The sequence below is a fragment of the Balaenoptera acutorostrata genome, chromosome 3, assembly GCF_949987535.1.
Source record: "Balaenoptera acutorostrata chromosome 3, mBalAcu1.1, whole genome shotgun sequence".
NCBI classification, from domain to species: domain Eukaryota; kingdom Metazoa; phylum Chordata; class Mammalia; order Artiodactyla; family Balaenopteridae; genus Balaenoptera; species Balaenoptera acutorostrata.
The window spans coordinates 65,043,559-65,065,541 of NC_080066.1; the positions used below are offsets into that span (position 1 = coordinate 65,043,559).

Genomic DNA, 21,983 nt, shown 5'->3' on the forward strand with positions numbered 1-21,983 from the left:
ACTACAAGAAGAAATACCCTTTTATTATTCTGATAACGGTGTTTCAATATATTTAACGGAAGCCCACAGGTTGTCAATGTTAAGAGCCTATAAACCAAAGTATGTTTAAAAATCTCGCTACGCTAAAACCAAGAATAAGCTATCAAAATATGAGACAGTATATAATTAAGATCATTTTTATATAGTTCCCTCCCAGATTAACCAACCATATGTGGGAACTGTGCTAGTTAGCGGCAATGTTAATTGCTTTGAAGGAAAGAGACCTACAGCTATTTGCAGTATGTCATTCTAAGTATGCAAGAGGTAGGAGGAGAATGCTTAGGGAAGTATAGAAAATAGTACCTAACTTCAGGAAGTCAAAATGACTTAACAGTAAATGTGATAAGAATTCAGGGAATAAGGAGATCCAGGGGGCATCATACAACCCAGGACAAGAACTAGAAAACTGCCAGTACTTCAGAAACCCTCCAAACATCCCTTTCTCAGTAACAAGCTCCTCTTTCCCCCAGAGATAATCACTACCCCATTTTTCTTTATAGTTTTACCACCTAAATATGCACCCTTAAAGAATATAACTTATTTTTGCCTGTTTTTGAATTTCATATAAACAGAACCATACAGGGGATAAGTATTCTGTCGAATTTGTTTTCCTTTCACTCTATATAACAGTTTTTAAGATTCATCTATGTAGTCACTCGTAGCTCTAGTTCATTTATTTTTCACTGCTGAACAGTTCTATAAATATACCACAATTGTGTATCTATCTATAGACATTTGGGTTGTTTGTAGTTTGGAGCTAGTATGGATAACACTGCTATGAACATGCTTATATACAACTTTCAGTTTAGACATGCATATTTCTTTCTGTTAGGTATATATACCTGTGAGTGGAATTACTGGGTCAAAGATATGCATGTAAATGCTAAGAGAAAAAAATAAAAATTTTATATTTCTTTCTAAAATCATTTATTTTAACAACTTATCTGTAGACTCCTTTGGATTTTCAATGTAAACAATTCATATCATCAGTGAATATTAACTATTTCGCATCTGCCTTACAACCATTATACTTTATTATTATTTTCGGTATACTACTGGCTAGGATCTCCTTCAGTATGAAGTGAATGTTGAACATAAGTGAAGATAAAAGACACCCATGTCTTGCACTCCATCTAAAAGAGAAATATTTTCAACATCTCAGCATGAACTATATGATATCTCCTACAGATGTTTTTACAGACTTATTAGATTAAGAAAGTTCCCTTTAATGCCCAGTTTGCTAATGGTTTCTTTTTAAAATCATGAATGATTACTAATTTTTAGCAACTGCTCCTCTGCATCTACTGAAATACTATTCTCATTAATTTGTTAACTGACCAACCATATTTAATTGTTTCAGGTTAAACCAACCTAGCATTCCTGAGATAAATCTCAGCTGGCCATGCTGGAATATTATCCTTTTTATGTATTGCTGAATTCAATTTGCAAATACTTTGGGTTTTTGTTTCCCTTTGTTTGCATCTATTTACATGATAGAAACTCTAATTTTTCTTTGGGTTTTAGTATCAAGATTGTGATAGACTTAAGAAGGTGAAGGATCCTCTTTTTCTGTTTTCTAATATAAAGTTATATATTATAAGGTTAGAGTTACTGTCTCATTAAATGTTGGTAGAAATTTCTAGTATATCCATCTGGACTTGGACTTCATGGAAAATTTCACTTTATAGTTATAGTCCCATATGGGTTTTTTATTTCTTATGTGAATTTTTATGAATTGCAAATGTCTAAGAACTTATCCATTTCATATAAAATTTCAAATTTCAACAAAGTTATTCACAATATCTTATGAGGCTGGGTTTTTTTTTAAAAATATCTGCAGGATTCAAAGTGACATTCCTTTTCATTACTGATATTGGTTATTTGTGCTTCCTTTTCTTGGCTAATCTCATCTTTTGGCTTCTTAATCCCCTTTACTGTATGTTTCTTTTCCATTTTATTAAAGTCTGCTCTGTTACTTCTTCTTCTATTTTCTCTGAATTTATTCTGTTGCTCCTTGTCTATCTTGACACATCTAGCTCATTAACTTGAGGCTTAAGATGAATGCTTAGCTCATTACTATCCTGATACATGCACTTAACATTCATTTATACACTTTTTAGCACAAATTAGGCTGCATTCCACAATTTTTTCCCCTTAACATTCAAATAGTTGCTTAAATAGCAATTATGAATATTTGAGACTTTAATCAACACTGATAGAATTTTAAATATTGGCTTAAAAAAATACAAAGGCTAGGTACAACATAAAGCCATCTATATTAAAAGATAGCACTGTTTCTAAATACATTTTCCATGATTATAGTATTCTACCATAGCACTTATGTTCTTTCACCTACTGAGGTATCATCCTACCATCACTTCCCCTTTTGCTATTGAGAAGTCAGCTGTTCTCTAGAAGAATGTAAGTATAATACACACTTTCTATATCTATTTTTCCCTCTATATACATTACATATACACACACTCTTACACTTTTTAAAAGTAATCTTTCTTGCATCTTGCTTTTATGATTTTTTTTATTTTTATAGTTTCACTATGTTTTAAAATGTGGATTTCTCTTTACCATATTTCATAAAATCTAAAATGCTTTGTGGGGGCTTCCCTGGTGGCGCAGTGGTTGGGAATCCGTCTGCCAATGCAGGGGACACGGGTTCGAGCCCTGGGCCAGGAGGATCCCACATGCCGTGGAGCAACTAAGTCCGTGCTCTGCAGCTACTGAGCCTGCGCTCTAGAGCCTACAAGCCACAACTACTGAAGCCCGTGTGTCTGAAGCCTGTGCTCCTCAACGAGAGAGGCCACCGCAATGAGAGGCCCGCGCACCGCCATAAGGAGTAGACCCCGCTCAGGGCAACTAGAGAAAGCCCGCGAGCAGCAACAAAGACCCCGCGCAGCCAAAAATTAATTAATTAATTAATTTTAAAAAATAAAATAACATGTTTTGGTACCAAAATCTCATGATCTTATCAGAAAGTGAAATGGGGAAATTTTCACGTAAGTCAAATTTTCAATCTTGTTGGACTGTAAGGTGCCGTCAATTGAAAGATGCATTTAGATTTCGACAGATTTCTAAGATGTGAAAAACTACATCTTAGAATCAATGAAACAGTATTTTATTATGCATGGGAACTGTCAAGCTTCTTAGGGCAATTTTGTCTCTTACCAATCTGGAAAATTAGCCATTTTACCTTCAAATATCATCTCTGCCCCATTTTCTCCTCTTTCTCTGAACTCAATGGAGACCTTCTTGCTCTATCTTCTATTTTTTTAACTTCTCTCGTGTATTTTCCATCTTTTAGTGTGTGTGCTTAATTCTGAAGTGTTTTGATCTTCTAGTACACTAAACCTCTCTTTAGCTTTGTCCAAACTGCTGTTAAACTAAGCCACTGAGTTAATTTTGCTTATTTTGTTTAGTAAGTTTTTTTTTTCAAATCTGTACAACAGCTCATACTTCCTAGTTCCCTTATGATAGCATACCTATTTTAGTCTATGTCTGACTAATTCTAACATCTGGAGTCCCAAATTAGTATGTTTTCATTACAAAAATAATTTGAGGAAGTAGTCTGAGGCCTTACTGTTCTTTCCCTAGAAAAGATTTACACTTGCTTCTGTCAAGTGCCTGGGTACATTAACAGCCTGGGACCATCTTAATCTAAGTTCAAGGCTTAAGGTTTTCTGGGCCACCCAGATGACCTGAATATATCTTCAGTCTTTAGAGGAGCTGGTTTACCTAATCCCCACTCTCTGTGGGCCGAGAACTCCAACTTTTTTCCCACTAACCAAAGGCCAACAAAAATCACATCTCAGTCTCTTAGCCACCTCTTCTGGATCAGCACATACTTCTAGGGCAAAGCAGACTGCGGTGCTTGGCTCATTTGTCTACATTTCCACATTCTCTTGGGCCTTAACACTGTAATTCCTATTTTTCTAATTCTTTGATGTTCTTTTTTTTTTTAATTTATTTATTCATTTATTTATTTTTGGCTGCTTTGGATCTTTGTTGCTGTGCGCAGGCTTCCTCTAGTTGCAGCGAGTGGGGGCTACTCTTCGTTGCGGTGCACGGGCTTCTCATTGTGGTGGCTTCTCTTGTTGCGGAGCACAGGCTCTAGGCATGCGGGCTTCAGTAGTTGTGGCACATGGGCTCAGTAGTTGTGGCACATGGGCTCAGCAGTTGTGGCTCGCGGGCTCTAGAGCGCCAGCTCAGTAGTTGTAGCGCAAGAGCTGAGTTGCTCCGCGGCATGTGGGATCTTCCCGGACCAGGGCTCGAACCCGTGTCCCCTGCACTGGCAGGTGGATTCTTCACCACTGCATCACCAGGGAAGTCCATTCTTTGATGTTCTTGAGTTTTTAAAAGATGTTTCAATATTTCATCTAGCTTGTATTATTGTATTTAGTGGATGGAATGGTCCAAATTACCAGAAGTTTCCCAGTCTCCTGTATTTTCTGTCTCAGTTAAAACTCCTTCACATCTCTTACATCAACACTCTGCTTTCAATTAACTGTCACCAACCTAAGTCAAGCCAACATTTTCCTTTTATCTGTATTATTGAAATAGTCTTCCAATTCGTCTTCCTGCCTCCAATCAGCTCATACTGCTACTGTAAGATTTTTTTCTACAATAATGCTCTTATATTACATTTCTGCATAAAACAACTTACTCAACAGGGAAAGAAGTCCAAATTTATTTGCTAAGCGTTCAAGGTCCTCCATAATGTACTTCCTACTAAACACATCCAATCATTTCCCCTATATTCTTCATGTACTCTAGCCACTCTAAATCTCATTACCATTCAATACATGTTCCTTAAACTTCCTCCACGCCAACTTGTTTTCTGAACCTGAAATGTCCAGATTCCCACATTGCTCTTCCACCCTCCGCCCTTCCAGGTCCAATCAAATGCCATCTCATCAATAAATTCTTTCTCACCTAAGTCAGAAATAGCCTTTTATGGAGCCAGAAGGGAAAAGCTCCACGTGCCTCTGTGTCTGCGTGGGCCAGAAGAGTTCTGCATGCAGACTAGCAGGCCAAGATCTGAGCCACAGCAGCATTTTTATTCTAATTTTAATAACCTTTTGTATGTGTTGAAAACCAAACCTTTTTAACAAGTTTTTAAAGCTTGTCATAAAAAACAGACGTCTTTTACAGTGAAAAACACACAGGGGAAAGAAATCATCTATTTTGATGTACCCTTTGATAATGATAAAACGCCTCACACATCACTCTCCCATAGTGCACAGAATGAATGAGTTCTGGGCTAAGTAGAAAAAAAGGTCAATGCTGTTTTTGTTTTCTTTTAGAATCATTACCTTCTACCATCTTTTAACCATCTGATCTCTATAGTAGAAACAGTATCATAGTTAACATAGTTAAGTTTGAAACTTGTCTTACTTTAATGTAAAGATATGCTTCCTTTTTCCTACAGGCAGTCTCTCTCCTTCCTCACAATCCTACTGTGCAGGTACTATTGTTGCTCCTGTCAATATTTTCAGAAATGTTATTTTCTTTTAAGTGAAATTTCTAGCCTACACTTTGATGTCATGTGTTCCCTCTATCTTTCAAATTTCAAGGTTCCCCTTGACCCTATCCCTTACCCCAGGAAGCCTTGGAGACCTTACCCTGGCTCTCTGGACTTTGCATACTTTCAATAATTTAACTACCCTTAATTACTTGCAAAAGAAAAAAAAAAAGCTTCATAATTTTCATACCTTATTACTGATTTTAATGGGTTGTTAATTTCAGTCCTGTAGTTTTTATTTTGTTTAGATAGGGCTAGGCAAGGAAAAAAATAAAGACAACCATATTCAGCAGTGGGAAAAAAAAAGAGAAACAAATAACCTTTTATGTATTCCCATAAAACTTTACATCTAAGTACCTTGGGGATAGAAACTACGTATGATACATTGTTGCATGTACCTATTCATCACTAAACTTCTGCTCAATGTCTTACACATAACTAAGAGTCAAACACATTCTTGAAATTTATAAAGCAGCAAGCTAGCAGGGAGACTAGGGAAAACAGAATGGATTTAAAAAAAAAAAAAAGGAAATAAGTTCATATGAGGTAACTAAAGGAGAAAACTGCTCCAAGTTCATACAGGTAGTAGGTGGTGGAGCAAAGATCCCATGTTCTTAACCACTATAGTATAATAAGATAGTACATTTGCTGCTTTCCACACACTGCTCCCCAATAATACCTGAGTTGTTTAAAGAGGAAAGACCTCACTATACTGTAGAATAGTAATGAATGCTATCACAAAAGCCAGGCATCTGACAAACCAAATTTACTTTCACATTCCAGCAGTTAACTGTGAAATGATATACTATTATTAATGTGTTTAAGGAAAGCTCCATACTATCATAATAACATACAAGGGCTAACTCTAGTACCTAATCACTAAATGGGTGTTAATGCTTCAGAATGAAAAGTGAAAAGCTATTTGTAACACAGTCTGGAAAAGACTGGTATCAGTTTTTAAGATTCTTTGATCATGCCAGTCCATTTAAAGTAGTGAGTCATCAGCCACCTGTATTTCCCCTCACCTCAGACAGGGCAGTTAACTCATTAACACTCACCTTATATACTGTCAACTAAAATGAGTCTTAAAATAACTGTAAGAGAAGAAATCTCAGCTGCAGGAAAGAAGATAACTGACCTTTTACTTGTTACCAACTTTAAAGGAGCTTAATTTGGCACAGGGTGGCTGTGGTGGGGGCATTTTGGCTCTAACTCCTGCCAAACGAAAATCTGATTTACGTGCACGTAGTAAGTTAAATAAAAGTTCTATTGTAGAAAACAAAACCTAGAACGGGCTGAATTTAATTAAAATATTTACTAAACACTAACTATATATATTAGGAGTTGTGTTAGGTGCTAGGAATGAAAGACTAGTGAGGTATTTTCTACACAAGGAACTCTAACAGAAGTCGTGAAATATTAAACCAAATACATATTAAAGCACAAAGGAAAGAGTAATTAACTGTCTTGAGAAATAAGAAAAGTATCTTAGACGTAAACCTTAAGTTGGGTTTTGAAGAACAATTAGGACAGGACAATAAGAAAGGCATGCTAGGAGAGGGTCAATGACAGTGTAATTCCAAAGGTGCTCCCTAGAGCTGTGGAGCTAATAGGCTACACTGACACCCACAGAAACCCTGTGGTCAGATAAAGGAAACATTTCCAAAGTTGAGGCAACACAAAAATGAATTTGGTGACCACCTTAAAAGTTCTGTACTACTCATGTGTAGTATAAGAAATAAAGAGGGGACTTCCCTGGTGCCGCAGGGGTTAAGAATCCGCCTGCCAGTGCAGGGGACATGGGTTCGAGCCCTGGTCCAGGAAGATCCCACATGCCGCGGAGCAACTAAGCCCGCATGCCACAACTACTGAAGCCCACGTGCCTAGAGCCCATGCTCCGCAACAAGAGAAGCCACTGCAATGAGAAGCCCACGCACCACAATGAAGAGTAGCCCCCACTCTCCACAACTAGAGAAAAGCCCCTGAGCAGCAACAAAGACGTAGCCAAAAATAAATTAATTAATTAAAAAAAAGAAATAAATAAAGAGAAGATTCAGAAAGGCAGACAGAAGCTGGAATTGTCATAAAAAGAAAGAGAAGGACAACTCACTTTCTCAGTCTCTCCTGCTGGGAGGATAAATGCCTGGCAGGAGCAGGGTGATCTTTAGTTTATGTATAGTACTGAAGAAGGGTCAATGAGAAATTCATTCTACCAAAGAGGCAAGGAGATACCCAGCTTTCAAAGGCTGCAATAGCAGAAGTACTAGTCATGGTGTCACACGCCCAATATTTGATGCTACGAGCTATGATGCCTGTATGATGCCTGTGCCCAATGGCAACAGCAACAGCTCTTCCATTAGAATAGTCTGACTCTGATTTCTGGCATTTTTTTGGACTCACATACTTCGTGGCTGATTCTCAATACGTAATGTCTTTTCCACTTAACCTCTTAAAGTTTGTTTACAACTAAAATCCCTAACTGATAACACCAGAAAAGGAGACGGTTCAAGATATGACAAATGAAATAATGGAAGGAACATCCCACAAAAAGTATGATAGAATCAAAGCCCAGATGGAAAGGTTGGCCTTAAAGAAGAAGGACAGATTTCTTATTGCTGCACTTCTGATTCTCCGATTTTCTCTGTTTTGCTTCACCTGGAGAAGCATGGGAAGAAACCTAGTGAATAGAGAAAATTCTATTTAATTCGTAAAACAGAAATGAAATAAATCTATAGAGTTAAAAAGCAGAAGGCTGGGTAAGAAAGAAAACAGCAAAGGTCTGGGAAACGGCTACTAGAGACAAAAGAGACCAAAAAGTTAAAATGGCCCCTTCCCCACCTGCACCAAAACGTATTTTTAAAAAGAATAAATTGCTCGTTTTTAGGATCAGGACAGATCTGTTTAAACTGCAGACTAGAAGGCCGGGGGGGCAAGTAAGAAGAATTATTGGCAAGAATCTATTTATACTTCTATTGCCCTCACTGGACCATGAATTCCTCCCTCCAGGGCTGGGACTATGGCTCACTAATGAATAAAATAAAAGAAACATTTATATGCCTAGTATATGGAAATAAGAAAGGAGAGTAGAGAGGACTAAATTTAAAACATTTCACAATTTTGACTAAGAATCATCTTTAAGTATGTCAAATGAATCGAAATAATACTTGAATACATTCTGTGTTACCCACTGGGAAGCAAGATCTTTTTTTAATGTTATGTAACAAAATTTATTGGCCATATTGTCTAACTTTGTAATTCCTAGGATCCTAAATAGTTACAAGATTATGAGTAACCTTCATTTTTATACTCACGAATTGGGAGGCGCACAGCGTCACTGAAGCTAAACCTCCTTACATTCCATGCTTCTTTTCATTTTCCAGGGGTATTAATGGGGTGAGGGGAGAGGGAGGAATGGAAAGGGGCCTAAGCATTGGCATTTAAAAAAATTCTCAGGTGATTCTAATGTACAGTCACTTTAATAGTTTATCAGTTGATTCTCTTGAGTCTCCTAGGTATTGATTATATTGTCTGTATAGAATTTCTCTTCCTTTTCTAAAAAGAAAGTGTTTTCATTACAAATGAGTGCTTGCTTTCTGAAACAGTTATTTTATTATAAAGTTCTTCTGTGATTATTAAGGAAAATTCACAGAATACAAAAAAGCATAAAGAATCTTTTAAAAAATCCATAATCCTCCTATCCCCAAAATAATCTTCATGCCACTTATTTAATTTTCCATGTTTTACTTTATTTATCAGAACTTCCAATACATTTAAATGGTGGTGACAGCCAGTAACTAACGTTTCAAAATTAAATAGAATTTTGCTGTAGATTTTTAGTTGATACCCTTTATTAAGCTAAGAAATTACCTTTTTAGTTTGCAAAAAATTGTTTTTTCTAACACAGGGGTAAATGCACAATATTATTAAATACATTGCTGGCATTCATTATAATTACCTTTTGGTTTCTCTTCATTACCCTGTTAAAAGTAGTAAATGTTATAGACACGTCTTTTCCCCAATGGTGACCCATTCTTGCATTCCTAGGAGAAATCCTACTAGACCATTAATTCTTTCAATTCAATTATTTTATCCATGAATTCAAAAGGTATGTTCATAATGAAGATGGTTTTCTTATGCTGTCTTTGTCAAATTTTGTAACCAGGGTTATTCTGATTTGGCTAACATGAATTAATGATGTCCTACCTTTTTCTATGTTCTGAAATAGTTTTTCAGAACTAGAAAAACTAGCAGTTCCTTAAAGGTTTATTAAGACAGAACTTGCCCATAAAATCATCTAGTGCTTTTGGGGGAAGGAAAGGAATCTTTTAGTATATTTATTACATTTTTCCACAGTTGTTTTCGTATTTTTTGGGGGGGGGGGAGCAGTAATTTCCATTTTTAAGCTTTCAAACTTAACGGTAAAAGTGGTATACACAGTATTAATTTTAGATTTTGAAATATTTTTCCTAACCATAATTATGCATTATTTCCAATGCTGTTTATTTGTGCCTTTTCCTCCTACCGAATCACATTTGCCAATGGTTTATTTCCCTCCCTTTTCTCAAAATAGACTTTTCATTTATTTTCATTCATTCATTCATTTATTTAGGGCTGCATTGGGTCTTTGTTGCTATGTGCGGGCTTTCTCTAGTTGCGGCAAGTGGGGGCTCCTCTTCATTGCGGTGCTCGGGCTTCTCATTGTGGTGGCTTCTCTTGTTGTGGAGAACGGTCTCTAGGCGTGTGGGCTTCAGTAGTTGTGGCATGCGGGACCTAGAGCGCAGGCTCAGTAGTTGTGGCGCACGGGCTTAGCTGCTCCTCGGCATGTGGGATCTTCCTGGACTAGGGCTCAAACCCGTGTCCCCTGCATTGGCAGGCGGATTCTTAACCACTGCGCCACCAGGGAAGTCCTACTTTTTTAAGAGCAGTTTTAAGCGCAAACCAAAACTAAGCAGGAATTACAGAGGTTTCCCATATACCCCGCTGCCACACACACACAACACAACCTCCTCCACCATCAACATCGCACATAAGAGTGGTACATTTGATGCAATCAATGAACCTACACTGACACATCATAATCACCCAAGTCCATAGTTTACATTAGGGGTCAGATTTGGTGGTGTACATTCTATGGGTTTAGACAAATGTAGAGTGACATATACCCATCATAACAGTTTCATACAGAACACTTTCACTGCCCTAAAAATCCTTTTTGATCCACATACTCATCCTTCCCTCCCTCTAACCATGATCTTTTCATTATTTCCATAATTTTGCCTTTTCCAGAATGTCATATAGTTGGAATCATACAGTATGCAACCTTTTTAGATTGGTTGCTTCCACTTAGTAATATGCATTTCAGGTTCCTCCATGTCTTTTCATGGCTTGATAGCTCATTTCTTTTTAGCAATGAATTACATCCCATTGTCTGGATGTGCCACAGTTTATTCACCCATTCACCTACTAAAGGACATCTTGATTGTTTCCAAGTTTTAGCAATTATGACTAAAGATGCTATTAATATCTACGTGCAGGTCTTGGTGGGCATAAGTTTTCAACTCATTTGGGTAAATACCAAAATGCGTGACTGGACTATATGGTAAGAAACTGCCAAATTGGAAGCAAAGTGGCTGTACCATTTTGCAGTCCCACCAGCAATGAGTGAGAGTTCCATGTTGCTCCACATCCTCCCTCATCAGTATTTGGTGGTGTGTTCTGAACTTTTTTTTCCCCTTGGCCGCACTGCGTGGCATGTAGGATCTTAGTTCCCCAACCAGGGATCAAACCCATGCCCCCTGCAGTGGAAGCTCGGAGTCTTAACCACTGGACTGCCAGTGAAGTCCCTGTGTTTTGGTGTGTAGTGTGTAGTGGTAATTTTAACTAGCAATTTCACTTTAATTAGCAGTGCCCTAATGATGATGTATGATGTTAAATATATCTTCATATGCTTATTTGACCTCTGTGTATCTTCTTTAGTGAGGTATCTATTAAGATTTTTGCTCATTTTAAAATTGGTTCTTTTTCTTACTGTTGAGTTCCAAGAATTCTTTGTATATTTTGGCTAACAGATATCTTTTGCAAATATTTTCTCCCTGTCTGTGGCTTGTTTTCTCATTCTCTTGATATTTCCCTTTTAAAAATATCCATTTCAAAGATCCATCTTTCTGCTTTATTTATTTTTGTTCTCTAATTCATTAATGTTGCTTTCATCTTAAATACCTATTCTACTCTCTTTGGGTTTATTTTGTATTTTTCTAACTTCCTGTTTCAAAGGCTCACTTTGTTTCCTACCTATTTATCTTTTTCTTATAGATACTAAGACTGTAAATCTCCCTGTACCTCTTCAGCTACATCCCACATTTGTCCTCTCATTATTTAGTTCTAATTATTTTAATAATTTCATTTTGGGATTCTAAGAGTTTTTTGCAAGAGTGAAAATAGAACACATATCAATTTTTCTTGGAATTTATTATAGCCCAGAATGTGATCAATTTGAAAATAATATACTCTGAAGGGTACACCAAATACCAATTCATATTTCAAATCCTCTCCATGTTTATTTATTGATAAACAGTCTAGAAGAAAACTCTAGTGTAAACACAGTTATATGTCGAGAGACAGCAACCACAAAACAAGAATAAAGTTACTAAAATGAATATGTTGGATACGGTTGAAATAAACAATTCAAGATGGCTAAATAGCAGAATGGAGGCAGAAAGAAAAGCAAGTTAGTGAATTAAAGGTAAACCTGAGGAACTTTCACAGACCAAAGTAGAAAGACAAGTACAGATGAAGCATTTTGAAAAAAGGTGAAAAAAATCCAGAAGTTTCAACATGTAACCAATAGGAATTCTAGAAAGCAGCACCAAGAGAATGGAGAAAAGATAATATTAAAGAAATAACAGATAAGAATTTCCCAAACCAAAAACATGAGTCCTCAGACTTAAAGTGCCCAACTAGCTATGTTTTCAAAACCTACTCCAAAATTTCAGAATATTAAGGATTTCTCTTAGAGCACTCAAAAACTGATCACATATGAATCCTGACTTAAATGACTAAAAGATGTATTATTCTAGAGGGAAAAAAGTACATCTGGAGAAAACAGTAGGATGCAAGAAACAAATTAGCAAAAAAAAAAAAAAAAAAAAAAAAAACACAGAAGTTAAATACACTGATAGTAAAAATGCTTAACATGAAATGAAAAATTCAAATATTATCAACTTATCCAACTGAGAGGGGAAGAGTGGAGCATAGAGAAGAAAAGTATGCTACAGTTTTTGTCTTGTGCAGGGCATGGATATAAATAGTGTGACTAAATATTGTTATAAACTTTGCATATACATATACATATAACTATGCATATATAAATTGTAAGGCTGACCCCTAGAAAAGCTGAAATAAAATATATAACTTTGAAATTATAAGGGGGGGAAAAAGGGAAAGAAAACTTGATCAAACCAAGAAAGCAGCCAAGAAACTAACCAAACAGAAAACATGGTAAATATAAAGCACAAATTAAGGTAAATCAGTAGTGAAATATAAACATATTAGTAATTATGAAATAAAGTGTAGCAGTGCTACTATCAGACAACATAGGATATAGCAATGTGAAACTCATTAAATGACACAAAAAGATATTGCATAATGATTTAAAAACACTATTTAAAGATTTACAAGTACCCAATAACATATCTCCAGAAGATGTAAAACAGAAACTGAAATTTCAAGGAGAAACTGAAAAGTTCATACACACTAGAAGTTCCCAGAAGCTGCCTAATTTTCAATTCATACTCATCACACTTAAGTTCTACAATATTTAACTGAAAAATGCTTTCAGCAGTGTCAACAGTGTTGTAGGACAAACTTGAGAATGCCTTTGGAGAGATATATTAATAAGAAACAAACTGTAAATAAGTTTAGTTCAGTAGAAGAGTATCAGATGTAAACAATGAAAACTACTTTTTTCCTAAACTTTCTTGTGTCATAAAGTAAGTCTGAAAATAAATATTAGCAAAATTAATAAATACCACTAACTTCAAAAAAGGCGGTCAGCTCCATGGGAAAAAGAAAAAAAAGAAAAATCACACTAGTCAAGGATTTTATTCTTCATGAACCTTGGGAAAGCTGTATAGTATGTGTTTAAGAACATAAGCTTTGGAGTCCAACAAACCTGAGTTTGAGTGCTAACTTCTTGCGTTACAAAACTGAGATAAACACATCAAACTCTAAGTCTTAGTTTCCATATCAATTAAGTGGGATAATAATTTGTAGCTCCATAAAGCTATCACCTGGATAAAATTAAATAATGCCTGGCACAGAGGGCTGAATAATTAAGAATTATTGTTGTTACTATTAAATTGTAGCTGGGGTGCAAGATGTGAGAAACTGGGTAATATTCTTGGTAGTATTTAATATCTGTTTTGCAAAGTGCTTTTGATTTTAAAAATCAAATGGGAAATATTTTCCATTTACTTCTCATAATATTTGGGTTCTCAGTTCATAACAAAAATTAGTTGTAATTTAAAGATTAAAATTAGAATTGCTAATTTTAGACTGAGAGAATAAGGCTGATAGAATAAAGGCTCTCACCCTACCACAAAGTGCCCCAAATTTCTAATTTAAGGAAGAGAAAAAGATAAAGAATGGCACTATTATTATCATTCTCCAGTCCCAGAAATTTCTTCCCTTTTGGAACCAGAAACATTTCCAGAGAGAAAATACCCAATGGAATTTAATCCTGCATGGAAACCAGAGAACGAACCAGTCAGTCCAAACAGCTGTTTTGGTGGCAAGGATACCCTGAGCAACTTCTTTGTTTTTACTGAAGAAATGTCATTATTACACCTAAGGTAGATTTAAAGGTTTATGGGCACGAAGGTTTTAAATAATTAAAGGAAGATCTTATTCGTGTGCTCCAAGAGTATATCAAGCCCTTTACCTATTTTTAGTTCTCAGTACTCAAGAGGATACATTTTAGAAGACACTGAAGCAGAGCCCCCACACCCCACCTCCAAAATAAAAGGAGAAATATTAAGGCTGAGATCCCTTAACACTAAGTTTATTGCAAAACTTACAGATGGTGAATACATTAAAGCAAATACCACTTGTACACTGGTTTGTTCACATACTTACTTGTGTCTCATAAATTCAGTTCAACAGGCTTTCTGTGTTACTTCTAAGTATGAAACTGACAATATAGTTCCTTACCTTTCCATTAGCTTCTCTTTATCCCAATTGAAGTGGCTAAGGAGTATTCTTGTGATAGTTGCTGGATTCTAAAGAAGGGGGAAAAAAAGTCATTTTAAGGTAAGAGCACTTCACTGACACTTAGTGAATTTTTAGGTTGAATTTAAAGTTCTACAACACCCCACCCAAATTTCCTTTCCTAAGATATTTCTTTATTCCCCTAAGAAAATACCAACTTTTTGGGACTTCCCTGGTGGCACAGTGGTTAGGAATCTGCCTGCCAATGCAGGGGACACAGGTTCGAGTCCTGGTCCAGGAAGATCACACATGCCACGGACCAACTAAGCCCATTCGCCACAACTACTGAGCCTGCGCTCTAGAGCCCGCGAGCCACAACTACTGAGCCCACGTGCCACAGCTACTGAAGCCCATGTGCCTAGAGCCTGTGCTCCGCAACAAGAGAAGCCACTTTAATGAGAAGCCCACGCACCGCAACAAAGAGTAGCCCCCGCTTGCTGCAACAGGAGAAAGCCCGTGAGCAGCAATGAAGACCCAACGCAGCCAAAAATAAATAAATAAATAAATAAATAAAATTATATTTTTAAAAACCCAACTTTTTATGGACACCAAAGGGGAAAAGGTGGGGGGGGTGATGAATTGGGAGATTGGGATTGACAGATATACACTAATATGTATAAAACAGATAACTAATAAGACCTGCTGTACAAAAAATAAATTAAATTAAATTAAAAAAAAGAAAATACAAAGTTTTAATTATAAGATCAAGACTATTTAAAAATAGTTTGTCACACAAACTCAGGTCAGGTTTCTATGGGATTCTAAAGTAGAATTCAAAATAAGCCAAGAAAAAATTAAATGAAAAACTACTGTATAATTAAGCACTAATTAAAGTGAACCTTTTTGCAATTAGATTTAACAGACTGCCACATCAGCACATTGTAAATCAATAAAATTTGTAACATTTTATGTACTGAATAGGTCAAATGAATCCAAACCATTTTTGTTTTTTTTTTGTTTTTTTTTGTTTGTTTGTTTTTTAATTTTATAGCTACTTTATTTATTTATTTATTTATTTATTTTTGGCTGTGTTGGGTCTTCGGTTCGTGCGAGGGCTTTCTCTAGTTGCGGCAAGTGGGGGCCACTCTTCATCGCGGTGCGGGGACCGCTCTTCATCGCGGTGCGCGGGCCTTTCACTATCGCGGCCCCTCCCGTTGCGGGGCACAGGCTCCAGACGCGCAGGCTCAGTAGTTGTGGCTCACGGGCCCAGGTGCTCCGTGGCATGTGGGATCTTCCCAGACCAGGGCTCGAACCCGTGTCCCCTGCATTAGCAGGCAGATTCTCAACCACTGCGCCACCAGGGAAGCCCCAAACCATTTTTAATTCAGAAGGTCCTTCAGACATATTTAATGAAAACAACAAAATACCTGTACTATGAAATAATTTATAGAATATAATCTTCAGCTGCTATTTCGTTTGTAGAAGGAAAGGCTACCACCATGAAATAAGCCCAAAGTTGACTGCCTTATCATTCAATGATGTCACAAATACTTCCATTTCCCTTGAAACTAGAGAGCAGAATTTTAACTCAAAAGGCAACGGGGGGTGTGGGCCGCGGCCAGGGACTTCCCTGGTGGCGCAGTGGTTAAGAATCCTCCTGCCAATGCAGGGAACGTGGGTTCGAGCCCTGGTCCAGGAAGATCCCACATACCACGGAGCAACTAAACCCGTGTGCCATAACTACTGAGCCTGCGCTCTAGAGCCCGCGAGCCACAACTACTGAGCCCATGTGCCACAACTACTGAAGCCCACGCGCCTAGAGCCCATGCTCCGTAGCAAGACAAGCCACTGAAATGAGAAGCCCGCATACCGTAAAGAAGAGTAGCCCCTGCTCGCCGCAACTAGAGAAAGCCCACGCACAGCAATGAAGACCCAACGCAGCCAAAAATAAATAATTAAAAAAAAAAAAAAAAGGCAACAGGGCCTAAGAGACGGATGAAATCCAACTCATTCAAAGATACTAGAGCTACTTACAATGTCAGAAGTGAAATTCAAACCTGAGTCTGCTTATTTGTATTTCAGGTATGATTTTATTACATCAAATAACATTACAAAAAAGGTCTCTGCATATAAACTACCTTTATTTCACCATAGTTAGACAACAGTATTAGTTAACTACTGATTTAGTTAAAAAGTAATCCTGTATAAAAATGTCATGAAAGAAATCCCTATCAATTATTCTCAATAATACCATTTTTCACAGAAAAATTCACATACATCCACTTCCCCTTTGGCAAAAAAGTCGAAGATGCGGACATTATAAGTCCCAACCCTCCACACTCCAGGCACATTTTGCTAATCCATCTAGGTATTCCTTACTTCTTGAACCCAGACTCCCCTAAGAATCCTCCTTTAACATAGCACTTGAGAAAGACACTACCAATCTAGAAGAATTAATATGTGAAAAGAAACCTATTAGCTGATCCTAAGTTATAATATTTGTACAGAATACAGACATTGTCAAGTGTCCAGAAATATGATACAACAGGTTTTTACAAAAGGATTTGCCTACAATTGAAATAGTTATTCATTTAGTCATATGTAAAATAAGGGCAATAATCCTATTAATTGGGAAAATTAAGTCTAGTCATAGCCACTGGGATTTTGCAAATATAACTTTGCGGCATCCAATGCACGATATAATCTCTGCCACTAGACAGCACACTTGGGGGAAAATGTTTCAGGAATTGTTAATTCTCAACTTGCAAAGAGAAAAAAGGGAGAGATGCGGAAATGCCCTCTTTGACTTAATATTGCTAAATACCTTTTCTGTGCTTGAGTTCAAAAATTGGTCTCGGGACTTCCCTGGTGGTGCAGCGGTTAAGACTCTGTGCTGCCAATGCAGGGGGCATGGGTTCAATCCCTGGTTGGGGAACTAAAATCCCACATGCTGAATGGCAGCGGCCAAAACATTAAAAATTAATTAATTAATTAATTAAAACTGGTCTCATCCAGAGGTTCCCAAACCTGTTATTGGTTCTTCAAAAATTACTATGGAATGTTCTGTTAAAAAACAGATTCCTAGGTTCCACCCCCAAATGTGCTCATTGCCAAAGGGATTCAGAACATTAGACTACTCATCCCCCAGGATGAAGAAAACATGACAACTTTTCTGATTTTAGCTGTTTAAAATTTTCTGTGTAGGTGTAATGTGTTTAATAATGTACACACTGTATTGGAGGTACATGTCCAAAAGTTTTTCCCAATTGGATATTACTGGAAAGTCTGGCTAAACCACATGATGATGCCAGAATATCTACATTCTGCCAGGGCTCTACACTATAGGGCAGAGGCTGTTTCACAATACTAAATAAATAAATATATTTGGGTCACTATCTTAATGCAGCTGGCTCAAGTCATTTACGTGCATTGCACATAAATGGAAAGGTGATGGGGGAATGACATTTATTGTGCATCTACTGTATTCCAGACCCTGTAACAAAGTATTTTATACATCTCGTTTAACTCTCAAAGCACTCTGTAAGGTAAAAATACTTACCTCCCATTTTAAATATGAGAAAACTATGACTAGGCTCCAAAAGGTTACAAAAACTACCCAATATCATGCAGCTAATTTAGTGGAATAGTTGTTGGGACTTCACTGGTGGTCCAGTGGGTAAGACCCCGCTCTCCCAATGCAGGGGGCCCAGGTTTGATTCCCTGGTCAGGGAACTAGATCCCACATGCATGCTGCAACTACGAGTTCACATGCCGCAACTAAATATCCCACGTGTGGCAACGAAGATCCCGCATGCCACAACTAAGACCCAGCGCAGCCAAAATAAATTAAATAAATAAATGGGTTTTTTTTAAGCTGATATTTAAGTGGAACAGTTGTGAATTCTCACGTAGGACAATCTGGATCTAATATTCCTTCATTTATTCTATATAGAATAATCCAAAGGAATATTAAAGAGCTCATTTAACTACTAGTCATATGTCTAAATATCATTTATATCCTCCACCAAAGGGTAATTCAAAGCAGGATGAAGAGGGGATGGCAGAAAGCTAAGCTTTCTGAGGGACTGAAAAATGTTCTACTTCTTGAATGTGATGGTTGGTTATATGAGGGAAAACATTTATCAAAACTCCAACTATACACTTTAAAATGGGTACCTTTAGTCATATCAATAATGTTTATTTTTATTTAAAAACAGATCACCACTATTATTCAACATAGTTTTGGAAGTGTTAGCCACAGCAATCAGAGAAGACAAAGAAATAAAAGGAATCCAAACCGGAAAAGAAGAAGTAAAGCTGTCACTATTTGCAGATGACATGATACTATACATAGAGAATCCTAAAGATGCTACCAGAAAACTCCTAGAGCTAATCAATGAATTTGGTAAAGTAGCAGGATACAAAATTAATGCACAGAAACCTCTTGCATTTCTATACACTAATGATGAAAAATCTGAAAGTGAAATTAAGAAAACACTCCCGTTTACCATTGCAACAAAAAGAATAAAATATCTAGGAATAAACCTACCTAAGGAGACAAAAGACCTGTATGCAGAAAATTATAAGACACTGATGAAAGAAATTAAAGATGATACAAATAGATGGAGAGATATACCATGTTCCTGGATTGGAAGAATCAACATTGTGAAAATGTCTCTACTACCCAAAGCAATCTACAGATTCAATGCAATCCCTATCAAACTACCACTGGCATTTTTCACAGAACTAGAACAAAAAATTTCACAATTTGTATGGAAACACAAAAGACCCCGAATAGCCAAAGCAATCTTGAGAACGAAAAATGGAGCTGGGGGAATCAGGCTCCCTGACTTCAGACTATATTACAAAGCTACAGTAATCAAGACAGTTTGGTACTGGCACAAAAACAGAAATATAGATCAATGGAACAGGATAGAAAGCCCAGAGATAAACCCACACACATATGGTCACCTTATGTTTGATAAAGGAGGCAAGCATATACAGTGGAGAAAAGACAGCCTCTTCAATAAGTGGTGCTGGGAAAATTGGACAGATACATGTAAAAGTATGAAATTACAACACTCCCTGACACCATGCACAAAAATAAACTCAAAATGGATTAAAGACCTAAGTGTAAGGCCGGACACTATCAAACTCTTAGAGGAAAACACAGGCAGAACACTCTATGACATACATTACAGCAAGATTCTTTTTGACCCAGCTCCCAGAGAAATGGAAATAAGAACACAAATAAACAAATGGGACTTAATGAAACTTAAAAGCTTTTGCACAGCAAAGGAAACCATAAACAAGACCAAAAGACAACCATCAGAATGGGAGAAAATATTTGCAAATGAAGCAACTGACAAAGGATTAATCTCCAAGATTTACAAGCAGCTCATGCAGCTCAATAACAAAAAAACGAACAACCCAATCCAAAAATGGGCAGAAGACCTAAATAGACATTTCTCCAAAGAAGATATACAGATTGCCAACAGACACATGAAAGAATGCTCAACATCATTAATCATTAGAGAAATGCAAATTAAACCTACAATGAGATATCATCTCACACCGGTCAGAATGGCCATCATCAAAAAAATCTAGAAACAATAAATGCTGGAGAGGGTGTGGAGGAAAGGGAACACTCTTGCACTGTTGGTGGGAACGTAAATTGATACAGCCACTATGGAGAACAGTATGGAGGTTCCTTAAAAAACTACAAATAGAACTACCATATGACCCAGCAATCCCACTACTGGGCATATACCCTGAGAAAACCATAGTTCAAAAAGAGTCATGTACCAAAATGTTCATTGCAGCTCTATTTACAATAGCCAGGACATGGAAGCAACCTAAATGTCCATCGACAGATGAATGGATAAAGAAGATGTGGCACACATATACAATGGAATATTACTCAGCCATAAAAAGAAATGAAATGGAGGTATTTGTAATGAGGTGGATGGAGTTAGAGTCTGTCATACAGAGTGAAGTAACTCAGAAAGAGAAAAACAAATACAGTATGCTAACACATATATACGGAATCTAAGGGAAAAAAAAAAAAAAAGGCCATGAAGAACCTAGTGGCAAGACGGGAATAAAGACACAGACCTACTAGAGAATGGACTTGAGGATGTGGGGAGGGGGTGGGGTGAGATGTGACAGGGTGAGAGAGTGTCATGGACATATATACACTACCAAATGTAAAATAGATAACTAGTGGGAAGCAGCCGCACAGCACAGGGAGATCAGCTCGGTGCTTTGTGACCACCTAGAGGGGTGGGATGGGGAGGTTGGGAGGGAGGGAGATGCAAGAGGGAAGAGATATGGGGACATATTGTATATGTATAACTGATTCACTTTGTTATAAAGCAAAAGCTAACACACCATTGTAAGGCAATTATACTTCAATAAAGATGTTTAAAAAAATAAAAAATAAAAAATAAAATAATAAAAATAAAAAAAATAAAAACAGAACAATCTGTCTTCTGGTCCTGACCAAGATGGAGTAATAAACACAACTCTCTCCCACCAATTACAACTAAAAACTCTGGACAAAATACAAACTACAACTAACAGAGTACTCTGAAAATTAAATAACAGCAGGCAGATTGGGGAGAGCAGTGAAAAACAACAAATAAGATGATGGTGAGTATCGGTTTGTTTTTTCTCCTTTATTTCCTGGCTTTGACACAAGGGTAGGCCAAATAGGCATACTGTACAGTAGGCACAATCAGCAAAAGCTGAAACAACTGCATCTTCTTGGCCAGAGGACTAAGGCAAAAGACTCCTGGAGAAGGTGGGGAGAATACTTTTTTCCTTTTTCCCTTGTTTCTCCCAGCCCTGCCCTGAGGCCAGTCCCAGCCATGAAACTACACTACTGCAGACCAAAGAAAACCACACGAGAAAACCAACTGCTCTGAACAGAGGAACCAGGAAGACGAACCCCGGTGTGAAAAAAAAAGAGTGTGGGAGAATCCCTATTATTTTCTTTTCTTTTTTTCTCTTGCCACTTCACCTCAAGGCATGACAGGCAGGAAACTAAAACTGAGAGAACTCCATGCATCTGGCCAGAGGAATGAAGGAAAGGGCCCCTGGGAGATAAGAGTGTAGAGGAAATCACTGAAAGGAGAGAGATGGAGAAGTAGATTCCTAATTCTGTGTATGAACCAAGTCCTGGGCTCACATGTAAGCTACACATGTG

General features: G+C 37.2%; 1 protein-coding gene across 1 annotated transcript in view; it reads right to left on the minus strand.

The window, feature by feature from the left end:
• ARIH1 (ariadne RBR E3 ubiquitin protein ligase 1) overlaps positions 1-21,983 on the minus strand; it is a 126,948-nt gene that overhangs the window by 65,105 nt on the left and 39,860 nt on the right. The window contains exon 2 of the mRNA XM_057542786.1: positions 14,780-14,847. Within this exon, the coding sequence (XP_057398769.1) occupies positions 14,780-14,847 (68 nt within the window). The remainder of the gene's footprint in view (positions 1-14,779; positions 14,848-21,983) is intronic.